Below are 16,192 nucleotides of genomic sequence, written 5' to 3' on the forward strand. Positions count from 1 at the left end.
ACGTCGCGATTGGTCTAGGGAAATCTATAGATAGTGGTTGTCAACATTTTAAGCATATCAAAATGTGACCCGATTTCAATGAAAATAATTCAGTTATGTAAAAGTACGTAAAAATTTTGTTAAAATTCTCTACGTGATGGAGAAAAATGGACAACATTTTCGGATTCGTCGTACAGGAACATATAAAATTTTCAAAACAAAAAAATCATTGCAGGCCTGTGTTAGTTGTTTGTAGTATTTTAGAGAAACTAGTTACAATAGTCAGGAGAAGGAAAGTGTAGAAAACGAGTCATTTACAATACTACCCGAAGGACGTTTAGGGGATATGCAAATTTTTAATACATGAACATACATTTGTTTTACTATATTGTCAAGTATCAATAGCAAAAAGAGACACTTCTTGGTTTGATTAATTAATGTAACACAATCTTAACCTTGTCAATGTTACGAAGTCTGAAATTATTTGAGAATAACTAACCTTCTGCGAAGTAATCAACTGGTCAGTTTTATTAAACGTCTTTCTTATGCATGTAATATAAATAATATTCAAAAATATAATTCAACCTTTCCCTAGCCTATACATCGAAAGTACTAGCGAAGTTAGCTAATGTGTCAAGTATAAAACGTGAACTTAAATCAGCCAGTAAAATCTTACATTGTATACATACAGTTTAAACATAAGCTTAAGGACAATGATAATTTGCTGAGAGTTTCTGTATATAAAATTTTAACCATTATTATTTTTATATTGCTTAAATAACTTATGCTAAGTTATTATTATTATTCAGTATATATATATATATATATTTACAATGTCGAATTATGAATGTAAGAAAGAAAATATCGTATGTGCTAACTTCAACCATTAGAAGAGATCACTGACTGTCTTTCACAAATTGATTGAAATCTTATTTAGTTGGAAAGAGAAAAAAATCATTGGTATTCAGAAATATTTTGATTTTAAAATTCTCACTGCAGGTGTGAAAAATACGTGTATCTTACCTTTCTAGGATACAAGGATACGTTCTTGCGTGTATTCCGATTGGAGTATACACTGAAAACAATTTCCATTAGTATTACCAGTAACATGACTTTGATTACCGTTATTTTAACCTGTTTCCACCTGTAAAACTTTTGTTAGAAACCATCTTTAACAGTGTTTGAACATCCACGTGTGATATGAGACCACCAACTTCACTAACGGTACATCTCCTTCTGATGCGCACGTGAAGCTGCGTCACTCACCTCGCTCAGTCTCGCTGATTTAATTTTGCACTACTTCTCTGAAAGTAATTTAGTACAATAAATTTACGTTATAATCATCTTATCGAGCTGACGTCTTCTGTTCCATCTTGTTAGGTCAGAAATATAGAGTGGTTTTCGAAAAAGCCCTGATTTCATTCATGCTTCATTACATACACGTTTGGAAGGCATATGAAGAACTTAGAATAATTTCTATCCTTTATTTGATAAATGTTAAAAGCTCAAAATTATCTTGTGTTTTTTGTCGATTTTGTATACATACCGAAAAGAGTTTTATATAAAGTTTGATAAGATGTATAATTTCGTATAAAAGGACAAAAGTATGGAATATACGTATGTAGATATATATATGTTTACATCTATAAATTATATATTTGCTTGAGATCCATTAAAGTAAACGTAAACCGAGGAAATCCTTTTTATTTAGGAGAATTTTCCTTACCACGTGAACGGCGGGATCTTGGTAGGACGGCACATACTTTTGGCACGCCTTATATATCTGCTTAACCAATCACAAACCAAATAAGATGCGAGATTCCGTTTGGCCGTTCTGACCCCTCGACCAAATGCAAGTTTTATTGGTTCAGGTTTTCAGTACATAATAGGCACAGCAGTATAGCTTATAAGGCTGTTTCTGATGTAACTTCGTTAGTCACTTTTGGTTAGATCTTCAGTTATTCTCTGGTTGTCTGGAAAAACGACCTTCTGGACACAAAGTCCACTTGTGACGACCATGGCAGAGGACCAAAGGGTTTTAAGGGACGAACGAATTTCGGATAAACGAAAACCGGACGATTTTGTAGCCATTTACGGTTTGAACAGCGGGACTTCCGTTTCCCGTTCGCTTGTGGAGCATGGTGGTAAGTGGGGCATGCTCAGCATGATGTTCCTAATAAATTCAATAAATCATACTAAATTCTATGCGGCGCAGCGTTTTATAGGGTCTAATTGAATGTAAGTTCCACTTCTCAGTTCAGACACCATTATTGGAATGAAAGTTGACATGCTAGTACATTCAATGTGCCGCTGATTGGATAGAGTACATCATTAGCGATTTGACGCTTGGCCTTAATTATTTGCGAAAGCAAGACCTAAATGAATTTCTGTTCCCGTAAAAATCTATTAGAGTTTAAATTTATTTATTTATTTTTACTTTTTCACTTTAAAGTATATTAGGGGTGAACAACAAGGCTAACACATGATTATTATTGATATATTTGAATATTATTTATGTAACAAAATTACTATGTAAATTCCTTAATAATTACAATATTCAAATCTTCTTAAACTGTAACTATAAGTATATATTTTTATGGAAGGTATAGTATGATATATTCTGTTCCAAGTTAAAGTTCCTTAACTATATGCGTATAATATATGTAGTTATTAACTTTTTATTTTTTAAAGATTTCTATTTCAAACATATTACAATAAAATATCTGGTCTGTTTTCTTGTGTATTCACTGTCACGTAATTTGACTTATTAATTACTGTGTATTACGAACTAATAGTTTTCATATTGGAAATTTTTAAATACATTTTGGTTATTTCATTTGGTGTTTCTATGCACAGGTCAGGCAATACTCACGACGCTACAGTCATGTGAAAAAGTTAGGACACCCTATGAAAGCCTGTGTATTTTTGTAACATTTATGGATATATAGATATTTAATCTCAATTTTAACAATACTGAGAGATTATAGGAATATAACTAAACAATTAAACCTAAAGAAAAGACTTTTTAAGATCTTCTGTAAATGTAATTCTACAAAAATGCATATTCTAACTGAGGAAAAAGTTAGGACACCCCCACATTTACTCCCACTTTAAATGGCTCAACTCAGCACAGGTGTATCACACCAGGTGCACATTATTAGAAGATCGTTACTTAGCATTTTGAATGAGGCTTGACCTATTTAAACCTCAGACAGCTCTTTTGCTCTCACCATGGTGCTCACTCTCACTTCAACAGTCAGAAGCACACCAAACTAACTGTCTTGGTGGATTTTCTTTTAGAAAGAAAATTGTAGCAGCTTATATGTCTAGTACGGGATTTATAAAGATCCCAAAAGATTTTGAAATCAGCCATTCCACTGTCCAGAAAATAGTCAACAAGTGGAGGGTTTTCAAAACAACTGCCAACATGCCCAGGTCTGGTCCTCCAAGCAAGTCCACTCCAAGAGTAGACCACAAGATGCTAAAAGAGGTCTCCAAACACCCTAACATGTCATCACGGGACTTACAGCAGGCTCTGGCTACTGTTGATGTGAAAGTGCATGCCTCTACAATCAGAAAGAGACTACACAAGTTTTACTTGCATGGGAGGTATGCAAGGAGGAAACCTTTGCTCTCTAAGAGAAACATTAAGGCCAGAGAGAATTTAGACAAAGACCAGGACTTCTGGAACAATGTTCTTTGGATAGATGTGTTCAAAACTGAATTATTTGGACACCAGAACAGAGGACATGTTTGGCGTAAACCAAATACAGTATTCCAGGAAAAGAACCTCATACCAACTTTGAATCATGGAGGTGGAAGTGTCATGGTTTGGGGCTACTTTTCTGCAGCATGGGCCTGGACAGCTCACAATCATAGAATCCACCATGAATTATACTGTGTATCAGAGGGTGCTTGAGGATCATGTGAGAACATCTGTAAGAAACTTAAAGCTGAAGCGGAACTGGACCCTGCAATACGACAATGACCCAAAACATACCAGTAAATCCACCAAGGACTGGCTTAAAACTAAGAAATGGAGAGTCCTGGAATGTCCGAGTCAAAGCCCAGATCTTAATCCCATTGAGATGCTGAAGGGTGACTTGAAACGGGTTGTACATGCAAGAAACCCCTCAAACATCTCACAGCTAAAAGAATTCTGCATTGAGGAGTGAGGCAAACTTTCTTCAGACCGATGTCAGAGACTGGTAGATGGCTACAAAAAGCGTCTCACTGCAGTTATTTCAGCCAAAGGGGGGTAACACTAGCCATTAGGGGGTAGGGTGTCTTAACTTTTTCCTCAGTTAGAATATGCATTTTTGTAGAATTACATTTACAGAAGATCTTGAAAAGTCTTTTCTTCAGTTTTAATTGTTTAGTTATATTCCTATAATCTCTCAGTATTGTTAAAATTGAGATTAAATATCTATATATCCAAAAATGTTACAAAAATACGCAGGCTTTCATAGGGTGTCTTAACTTTTTCACATGATTGTAAATCAAAAATCATATTTATATACAGAAAATAAACTGGACTCCCACTTACAAGCGTGTGTTACACAAACAGTAATGTCTCAGAAACTAGCACAAATTATGAGCAAAAGTACAACCTTCAGAGTTAAGAACTGATAGATGATCAGACACGTGAATGGAATTCACCTAGGTTATAATACTAAAACCATGTCGACCGGTAAACTGCTGACTTGTTTAGATATCCACTCTTGAGTACAGTTTAGGACGAGGCCCGGCATGGCCAAGTGTGTTAAGGCGTGCGACTCATAATCTGAGGGTTGTGGGTTTGCATCCCCTTCGTGCCAAACATGCTCGCCCTTTCAGTCGTGGGGGCAGTATAATGTGACGGTTACTCCCACTATTCGTAGCCCAAGAGTTGGCGGTGGGTGGTGATGACTAGCTGCCTTCCCTCTAGTCTTGCACTGCTAAATTAAGGACGGCTAGCACAGATAGCCCTCGAGTAGCTTTATTCGAAATTCATAAAACAAACAATTTTAGGACGACATGTACACATTTGTTATTTTCAAGCGTTCACTGTGATCATTCGGTGCGTTTTTTATTGTTTATTTTGTGTGCAAACATATGTTATAAATTTACCGGAATTTCAATAAGTTACGTTTCAAATTGCCTAATATATTTCAGACTTCTTAACGTGTTCTAAACTTCACATGACAGGAACAAAACATTCAAATGCTTTTTTTTTATTTACGTTTGCTGGTTTAATTTTTGAAATTGTTTATTATTATCATTATATGAAAAATAGAACTACTTTTCTTGTAAACGTTTTTCTTTAAGTTGATCTATAGTATTAAAGTTAAATCACTACCAGCGATTTATATCCACCTAGCCTGTTTCGCTATTCATTACAATTCTCGGGTTGCTGTGATTAGGGATTAAAGTATCCACACTGTGAATCCGGAGGTTCACGGTTCGAGACTCAATGCAGCAAAAATCAAAACAAAGAAAAATCGCCCTTCACACTGTGGGATCATGGATGCTCTATATAATGACAGTTAAAACCGATTATTCAGTCAGGTAACAGTTGACAATGGGTGTTGTTAAGTAACTGCTTTCAAGATTATGAACAGGTTCATGTGTAGCTCTGCATGAAAGTTCTAGAGAAACAAACCATGACAACTATTCAGGCAATCGCTTTTAACATATTTCATACATCTGACACGTGATTAGAATATTACTCATGATATGCTAGTAGAAATAGGTGCAAAGAAAATGGATTTATTTATTGAAATAAAGATATCCAAAATAAGGTATTGAGAGATAAAAGAAAGGATCATGTTGAGATGTACAGACTGAAATCACTACCTTTTCCTGCAGGTAAACCGTGTATATGGCCAGTAAGAAAATAAGTTTACTTATTTAGGATGGTTTTGCTTTACTAAATTCTTGGACAGGTCGTAATGCAATACAATCATTAGCAAAGAGATCTTACCAACAAATTGAAACTTCAAAAAGCTAACGCCAGTATGTAACAAGCGCGGTAAGGGATAGATAGATACTTTTTCAAAAGCTGTATAGATAACATATGACATTGGTAAAGTTAAAACATCTTGTTTTATACACATTTTAAGAAGTTACTAGACATATATTTTTATGGGACATTTCTATAGAGTGCCAGATGGACAATGTTTTTGTCCCTGCTTTTTTCATAATGTTTCTCTAATTTGAAAATTGTACAATACTCATATGATGTAAAAATATGTTAAATTAGTGATAGGTTCCTGGTTATTCTTTGTATTTCTGGTAAAAATTTCTCTCTAAAAGGTAGAAATGTTTGTTTGTTTTTGAATTTCACACAAAGCTACTCGAGGGCTATCTGTGCTAGCCGTCCCTAATTTAGCAGTGTAAGACTAGAGCCCAACTCTTGGGCTACTCATTTACCAACGAATAGTGGGAGTGACCGTCACATTATAACGCCCCCACGGCTGAAAGGGCGAGCATGTTTGGCGCGACGGGGATGCGAACCCGCGACCCTCAGATTACGAGTCGTACGCCTTAACACGCTTGGCCATGTCGGGCCGAAAGTTAGAAATAAATGTTAATTTTGTGTGAGCAGTGCTTTAAATTGATAAAGATATTCAATTGTTCAAGTCTTTTGGAAACAAATCTGGTGTTACAATACTTTCATCACATCGTTGACGTAAAGACAGTTATCAAGCAACAGAAAATTACAGTTATTTTAGTATATTATTTAAGCTGTTTCTTTTGTCTACATGTGCGACTATTAGGCCATTTGGTGTTTTGACGTCACACGTATTCATGACGTCAAGCCATAAATGTAATTTTCTTAAGAAAATAATTTTCTGTGGAATACAATCCAACAGTAGTAATAGAGAACAATGTTACAGCTAACAATACTTTTCCATTGGTGATTCTTATGAATTTATCTTAACTTATTTGGCGGGTAATATATGTAAATTCCATTTAATTTTTACAGTTACTGTTCCTGTCTTGTTCACTAGTTCCTCTGAGACTTACAAGCTACTGGCAAGAAAAATGTGCAGATTTGTTTCTGAAAACAAACATATTTATAGTTACTGCATTTTCCTGAGATGACAGATTAATTTCTCTAAAGACTATCTGTTTTATTTCAAATGATTCCCATACATGCCATTGCATGTTTCGTATAAGATTGGATAATCGTTTTAGCGTTTAAAACTGATTTGATGTCAGATTCTCATTCGCAATAGTAATAAAAATAGATTTTATTTGTGAATTTATAGCATGAGGTGCAATTCTTAAAAGGCAAAAAACAAATGGTTAACGTCTCTTGAAAACATTCGACTATGTTCATCTATTTTTAAGAAAATGTTTCTTTTATGGTACCGCAAGATGATGTAAGGTGTCCTGAAGAGTTATCCTCAGGCAGTCATTAAAATTGTGCACAATTCATGTAGCGAGATTGACAGAGAATCGTGAAAGCAAATGTGTCTTTCAACCTTATTCCACTTATGTTAAATTGCATTGAGAGTTTAGAATTGTGGTAGTCATGGAAAATACCCAAAGTTTCCATCATGCTTCTCAAACTACACTTGAATAACTTGGACACAGCAGGTAGAAGCTGTCTCTAATCCTAGATTCTCTTAATCAGAAACAATGCTTAGGTCAGCTGTGACTTTCAGTGTAATTTTCAATTAGATCAAAGAGTTCAGCGTATGTTAGGAAGACATATCCTAAGCCCTGACTCCACTACCAAAAGCTTGAGACAGTTGGAATCACACAGAGGGGTGAGTTATTCTTGCAACTTTTTCCAAATTTGTCTTCACTCATTTGTGCGAAAAAGGGAAAAACGTAATTCATTGATTTGAATTATCTTTCACAAGTATTTATTAGTCCAATCTATACTCTATTTACAAATTTTTGCTTGTTGGTAATCGAGTCCACTGGCTTTTTCAAGGTTCTCCTTGTTGGAACGTTCTTCGCAAAGTATGGCTAGAAATGGGTGTAGTTCATTCTGTAGTGAATTTCTGTCAATTAATGTGCTGTTCGATGATGTGACTTCATGTTTAGAGTTACTATTACCCTTACAGCAGGGACCGGCATGGCCAAGCGTGTTAAGGTGTGCGACTCGTAATCTGAGGGTCGCGGGTTCGCATCCCCGTCGCACCAAACATGCTCGCCCTTTCAGCCATGGGGGCGTTATAATGTTACGGTTAATCCCACTATTCGTTGGTAAAAGAGTAGCCCAAGAGTTGGCGGTGGGTGGTGATAATTAGCTGCTTCCCGTTAGTCTTACACTGCTAAATTAGGGACGGCTAGCACAGATAGCCCTCGAGTAGCTTTATGAGAAATTCAAAAAACAAACAAACAAACCCTTACAGCACACATTTGATTAACCTTTTACTATGGCTGATAAACTTGAATGATTAATATCTTGGAGAAACCTATTCACGTAACTGTTTTGGTCACTGTAGTCTTTCTATAGTTCTTTTAAAATCTCCGATACCTTCACCTTTCTCTTAGACTGACTGGAAACTTATCTATCCCAGCTACATGTAGCACTAAAGGATAGCTCACTCCCACTCCTCAGAAGCTCATTTCGATATCCATATTAGAAACAGCATTGTGTAGTTTTGTGCTTAACAACGAAATAAAGGAATCACCTATTTAAACGTTACAAAAAATTAAAACTGTGCTTTCTCTCAGCATGGGATTGATAAGTTTATAGTGAATATCTCACTTTACACCAAATATAACATTCACTTGTGCTGATTTGTACAAAAATAAAAATAAATGTAAATAACTTGGATAAGGTAGTAAAAATTTAAAAATTTGTATGGTTCTTTTATTTGAATGACTGTATAAAAACTGCAATTTCAAGTTTACCATAGTGTCAGGATCTAAATGAGCGTATTTGATTTCAGGCTTTGTTTGAGTGTGTTTGTAAACTTTTAAAAGAAAAAAAAAAACTCTATAAAATAAGGAAAGGACAGATTTCTAAAGAAGTGCTGTCCAGTTTTCGAAACAAAACATATTGCACAAAAGGAACAGTTGTCACCTTTAGTAACCTTTACTTTACATGTTAGTAATAATTTTATGTTTATTCATTAATCTGCTGCTATCTTCTGTCGAGATTTGAAGAACAACAGTATTAGGCTTATGTTCATTATACGCTGTTATATTGAATAAATATTAGAATGATTAGGAAAGGATTTCCAAATTATGTTATCTCGCTAGCTGGCTAAATGAATTACATTTTTAGGTAATTGGCCTTGTACACGCCTGTTTAGCTTCACTTGTGTGTGCGATTCTTGTCTCATTACCACACGGCCATCTTCTCTAACATATAGATCTGTAGTGTATTCGTTGTGTCCTAAAAATGTTAAGTTTGTTAGTCCTTTAATTTATTCAGTTTTGTGCTGTTGTGCATATGAACATTGAGTACTTAATTAAATGTTTGCTCTGATACTTAAAAAGTCCTCCTTAAGACATCCTTAAGATATTAACTGGTTATCAACCATAATATTGGACCCTACAATTTGTTAATTAATTAATCAGCAATTTAAAACAAAGCAATACATTTAGTACGGTTACTACAGACAAATTTGGAATTCGTTTAGCACAAACTAGGGGCATATTGGAAGAATAATTCTAGCTACACAAAGGATAATGTCCTATCTCAAAATGCAGATTATGTATCAGTTTAATACACAATAAATTCGTTCAAATATTTGTGGAATAAATCACAGTTTTAGAGCCACACGTATATGATTTCTAAACAATGCATTTTGATATAAATAAATAACATTTTTAAAGTCTTACGTATTGAACTTATTCAGAGTTAGAACAGAACTAATACCTTGAGAACAAGCACATATACTTAATTCCTTCGATTTAAAATTAACTTTAGTTTTAATAACTACAAAGTCTCTTGAATTCTTAGATGGCGTTCAACCTTATCTTCAATAGTTATTACGGAGTTTTCGTAGACAATAGTTACACAACAATTTGCAAAGACATGCTTTGTAGTAACTTGTTAAGATGTCAAAATTTCCTGGAATAATCTTTTATAATGAAACACAATCCAGATGAGGTCTTCTTACGTATTAATTATAATTATTTAGATAAGCAACTCTTCACTGGAAAAATCCTCATAACTAAATGAACGTGGACGTTGGTGTAAGTTTGCGTAATGTATAATAATGTAAATAAGTAAATAAAGTTTGAGTGTGTGCTGCACAAACACTAGGTATATTATTTACAACATTACAGTAATGGACGAAATAGAAAGTTAAGGTGATTCAGAAAAAGCTGCAAAAATGGTTCAGACGAGTGAAAACATAGATCTTGACAAGCGATTATGAGTAGGATTAATACTGAATGTAGCAAGATACAGTGTAGTCCAAGGGCATTGAACTTTGGTTGACTTATATAGATAATATGAATCTTTCCTCTCTCCAGAACAAAACCTCGCTTCTTTTTAAGTACATATGATTTTTTTCAACAATGTGACTAAACACTCCAACGACAGAGTAGGCACTTTAAATACTATACATTATGGCCTTACAGAAAGTATGTCTAAGTAGGCTAACACATAATTCACTTTACTATATCAACACCCACAAAATAAATTACAGTATAAAGTGGAGAACATTTTGTAATGCATATGTGTAGTAAAATTATAATATAAATAAAGCAACACATGGCGTAAGTATAAGTAAACACCTTTTAAGTAAGTTGTAAAAAAACAAAATCTTTTACTTAATTGTGGAAACTTACATTTACTTTGTTTATTACAGTAAATCTCTCTAACTATAATATAATAACCTACTAAAAAGGGAAAATAAAAATCTGTATTGTCTATCTTAAACAATTCAAGAAATGAACTAACCTAACTTCTTTACTGTTAATTAAAGAGATATTGGAACTCACGCGTTCAAATGTTCCATTTAATCCAACACTTTGCAATATCCACACTTTGCTTTCTTTATCATATATCCTGATATTGCTTATACCTAACAGTCAAAGTGCCATAATTCTATGTAGATTTTCAACACCAGAAACTGACAATTTGTTTGTTTGGAATTAAACACAACTGATTAAGCCATTATGTTTTTATCACTACATACGATTTGATGCTCGACATAAGTATATCACACAAATGTTCTCAGTTCTTCTTACTGTGGTCTTCAAACCTAATGTAGTGAAAGTCTCCATACTGACTGAATAGCGATTCTGTAATTTCAGATGTTCATCCCAACAGTCTAAGTGTTAAGGTAAAGACTCTTCCTCACTGATATCATTGACATCGCTAGATAAAGTGTTGTGGCATCGCACTTCAGAGTTGAGGCTAATGGACTCCTCTTGGTAATTTGTTTTTGTTTGTTTTGGAATTTCGCACAAAGCTACTCGAGGGCTATCTGTGCTAGCCGTCCCTAATTTAGCAGTGTAAGACTAGAGGGAAGGCAGCTAGTCATCACAACCCACCGCCAACTCTTGGGCTACTCTTTTACCAACGAATAGTAGGATTGACCGTCACATTATACATCCCCACGGATGGGAGGGCGAGCATGTTTAGCACGACGCGGGCGCGAACCCGCGACCCTCGGATTACGAGTCGCACGCCTTACGCGCTTGGCCATGCCAGGCCACTCTTGGTAATTATAATACTTATTTTCTGGCCCAGTATTTCTGCAGACTTACATGTGCTAAAAACCAGGTTTCAATATCCGTGATGGGCAGAGCACAGATAGCCCACCACTGGTATCGATATTGTATAACTTTGTGCTTAACTTCAAACAAACAAACCGTCAATTTCTGTGATTTTGTTCAACTAGTTTGCTAGAAGTTTGTCAGTGTGCTATATACACTTTTCCACATTATTTGATTAATGTTTACAGAACAGCCGTACAATTTTGAGGTGTAGTACAAAGGAATTCAAGGAGCTGCTACAATTTTGGTGTATGCCACAGTCGATTACAATCTTCATGTTGGAACTACTTTACTTTAACAGTCTTGCCATAAACCAATCTTTTATGTGCAGCTGTTTACCTCATTTGAAGTAGTGAGTCTTATTACAGACATTAGTATCGTAAAGAGTAAGAAAAAGCTATACCTAGCACATTAAATAACTGCGCTAGTGTTCTGTTTGCACAACTTAAAAGCCGAAACCCTCCTTAAGACCTCTTTTACAAGGGTGAATTATTAAGCATAGAACTGTATTAAATTCACAAAAATACACGTCCTTTTGGCTAAATATGCATAAATTTGGAAAGAACCAATGATATGTTGCTTTCTCACTAAACTTGCCATAATAATGCAAGGCAGGTGGTGGTCTCAATCAGTCTACTTGAAGTTCACACACTATGTAAGTTTTTGTTTTCAATATGAATATAATAGTTTTCAAACAAACCAATTAGAGTCAATATGGTGAAGCCTGAGTCTTCACCAGCCTTAATATGCGACATAATTCCGCAAACAGTGAGTGAACATTTTTCTTAGGTCAACTCTGATGTTCCTAAGTTTGTTGTCCATTACTAAGCAAATTGAATCGCTTCTGACTGTGTTCAAATGCTAGAGAGTAGACATGTTGCACCACATTTTCTAAAGGATTCAAGTGTGGCCATCTGACAATTTCCTTTTTCATTACTACATGAGGTCTGGCTTTATCTTTAGGCCCGGCATGACCAGCTGGGTTAAGGCGTTCGACTCGTAATCTGAGAGTCGCGGGTTCGAATCCCCGTCATACCAAACATGCTCGTCCTTTGAGCCGTGAGGACGTTACAATGTGACGTTCAATCCCATTATTTGTTAGTAAAAGAGTGGCCCAAGAATTGGTGGTGGGTGGTGTTGACGAGCTGCCTTCCCTCTAATCTTACACTGCTAAATTAGGGACGGCTAGCGCAGATAGCCCTCGAGTAGTTTTGCGCGAAATTAAAACAAACAGGCTTTATCTGTAATATTCCATCACATTGGCGTAACTGTGTTTGTCTTGACTGGCTTTTGTGTGAGCAGAATATTCATTGCAATGTCTACACCATTACTCAACATCTTTATAGCAACAATAAAACTGTTTGATCAAGTGGGTGTGCAACACTCTCGGGTACATTCCAGTTATTACACCATGGTGTGTACATAAAATATTCTGTCTCAGAGCCACCTGGACCATTAGATAAGCGACAGCCTACACGTGGGCTATTTTCATGGACCATAACACCAATAGAGTACTTTTCTGATACCTATGATGCTGTAACTTAATAAATATGTTATTCAAGCTACACTCATTGTATTGATCAAGTTTTGCTCCACACCAATGATAGATCAACATCATTTAAGTGATTTATTAATATGCATTTGTAGCCAACTAACTACCATCCACTCACATTAAGTCGATTTAACATTGTAGAAATATGTCCTTTTGCAAGTTTCTATTTTAAGACATTCTGCAAATATACAAAGTTCTATTCTCACGTTAAATGGTTTATCTGAATTTCTATGATTCTTTCTTGGATAATGTTCTATAATATAAATAACATTTGCATTTATCTGTCACACAGAGTTACATTTTCTGGTTGTTTAAAATTCATTTAACACTTTAACGATACAGGTCTATTGTAATAGTAAACTTTTGTCTATATAAATAAACACGATTTAAAAAGGCTTACAATGAGTTATGTTAACAGTTATTTCTTCATCGTTCAACACTTAGGCTTGGCATAAGTTAGCTGGCAACTTGAGTATACTGTTGTTTTCTTCGTATCATTGTGTGCATTCCACAATCTTCTGTTCAATCCACTTTTTTACTTAGAGTAGATAATGATGTTGCTAACTGTGATAAGCATGTTACAACGTATTGGTAATATCAGGCTAAACAAAGCGTGATCCATAATTATCTCTTTTTTAGGTTACTAATTCTTTTTAATTTAATTGTGTCAGTATACACAACCATCCCTATACACAACATGCTAAGAAATTCTGCTCCTGTCCATTCAGAGTATTTTTTTTTTCCATTTTCTCACTTTTAGTTTCAAATACCTTGAACAACTGGAAATGGTGCTTCAGAAAATAATAAGTCTGAAATGTTATCCTTAAGTGTTCAGTTTGAACCATTTTATCTAACACTATTACGTCTTTCAAATGTATTAGACACTGATCCAATTATAAACAGCAAAGTTTAAACTCCATCAGAACATTAACTTTTAAAAAATATCATCCTTGAAAACTCAGTGAGTTTTCCTTTCCTGAGTACTGAAAGCTGTCTTAGAGGTGCGCTCAAGGTCAAATTAAACTTGTCTGTAACCAGGTATAAAATTTAATATGCTGAACCAGTGGAAGCTTTCTGAGCTATCCAAGCATTCTTAAATACAAAGAAGTGGAAGTAGTGGATGATTGTTATTGTAATAACATACTAGAGTTTGACATAAGACCTTCGCAATCCTTCTTTCCTTTTTCATTATGACTACTATTGACCATTCACTTTCAGATGGATATATCATCCTGTCTTCAATAAACACTATATTTCAGTGAGGCACTGAAGATGAGTCTGTGTTGTTGTTGTGTTGTGCATTTACAATGAATATATGATACTAGGTTAAAATTGGTCTACCCTACTGGTTATTGGTTATATAAAAATATCCACACAATTTGCTAGTCCTTGCTGAAACATTTCTATAGAATTTCGTATAGTTTGTCGAGACTATCTCTCACCAATGACGTGGGGTTATTCATTTTCAGACAAGGCATGGCTGAACTAACACTAGATATACGGATAATACCACTTATTACTTCTTCACAGATCGTGTCTACATCAAACCAGCCAACGGTCATATAGATGTCTGCCTATAATTCGCAGATATCTAGTATGAAGAGATATGTGAACCGTAGTGAATGCATAGCAAACAATGTACTTCATACAGAAGCTTACGCGCGATATTGTCTTCATAGTTTTCATTGTTACACTAGTTACGCACTAGATGAAATATTAATCCCATCCAGACATCAGGGTGCCTTTCAGGAGTCGAATCAACACTTGCATATCGTACTTCTAAACCTAAGTAAAAACGGTCATTTTAATTCTTTTTAAACAAATTTTTAACTTGAAGTAGTTTAAAACAGATATTTCTTGACATTTATTTAGTTTAACTCATATTTATTGACAAACATCTTGTAACATAAAAACAAGGTGTACTGCTCTGTTTACAGCAAATACTAAAATACGTGAACGTTGTGAAAACCTATTCACTTTTATGATTCGCAAAGAGAAATAAAAAAAAAAACAACTCCACCTTTCATATATGCACAGAGACTCACCCGGAAACAATACACTTATCGATTTGTTTCGAATTTTCCTGCCCCTCCTAACTAATAGGTTTATATTTCCTAAAAACTACTGATCTTCCAAGGGACGAATTATTTACTGAATATTATTGTTAATACACATAAATAAAATAATTTCTTATTTGTTTTGGAGAAAATATTGGGCTATCTCGAATTTAGATTCTTTGTTAACAATTAACAATTGTATGTTCGATGTCAGTACTATTGTCAACAGATAATGCTGACATGCTCTGAGACCAGTGAAACTGTAAGCTGCATCTCAGCCATTGATGAGGGAAATCTCCACAGCAATGATGCTATCTTAACAAATAATTACCATCATGTATTTCCTCGAGGAACAAGACCAAAGAATAGTGATCCCAAACATTCACCAATAGAAGTTAACGATTGTGTTTTCTTATAGCAAAGTCACAGTGGGGTATCTGCTGTGTCTACCGAGGAGAATCGAGCCACTGGTTTTAGTGTTGTAAATCCATAGACTTACTGCTTTCTCCCACCGGCAAGCAGAGTTAACGATTGAAAAAAAAAAAAGGCTAATGTATCACATGCAACAAATATGGCACAAAGTCTGATACGAATAATATTAAAGCTGTAAGAGTTCATATAGAAACTGAGAAGATCAAACGGCAATCAACTTAGTAGAAGTATTAAGATATAAGGGCGTACAGTCCCATTTCATTGGCATACACTGATATATTCCTAGTTACGTACAGTTATTGAATAGAAGTCAGACGCGACAATATCTCTGCGAACATGCTATTTATAGAACGAAACGTTCATCCTCGCCAGTCAGGCCGTTAGTGCCGCCGTTAATCGTCGACGGCCTACCGCCGAACCTCACGCCGTACCAAGTCGCCACGTTAATCGCCCGAGCCAAGCCTGGGGCAACCATCGAACCGTCCAGGAC

At 35.2% G+C, this 16,192-nt stretch overlaps 1 protein-coding gene across 1 annotated transcript in view; it reads left to right on the plus strand.

Annotated features, from left to right (window-relative positions):
* The first annotated feature begins 1,915 nt into the window (after positions 1-1,915).
* Positions 1,916-16,192, plus strand: part of LOC143224212 (homeobox protein unc-42-like) — a 37,866-nt gene continuing 23,589 nt past the window's right edge. Inside the window, exon 1 of the mRNA XM_076452637.1 lies at positions 1,916-2,123. Coding sequence (XP_076308752.1) covers positions 1,997-2,123 — 127 coding nt within the window. The 5' untranslated portion in view covers positions 1,916-1,996. The remainder of the gene's footprint in view (positions 2,124-16,192) is intronic.

Source organism: Tachypleus tridentatus, chromosome 8 (assembly GCF_004210375.1).
Source record: "Tachypleus tridentatus isolate NWPU-2018 chromosome 8, ASM421037v1, whole genome shotgun sequence".
Classification (NCBI taxonomy): domain Eukaryota; kingdom Metazoa; phylum Arthropoda; class Merostomata; order Xiphosura; family Limulidae; genus Tachypleus; species Tachypleus tridentatus.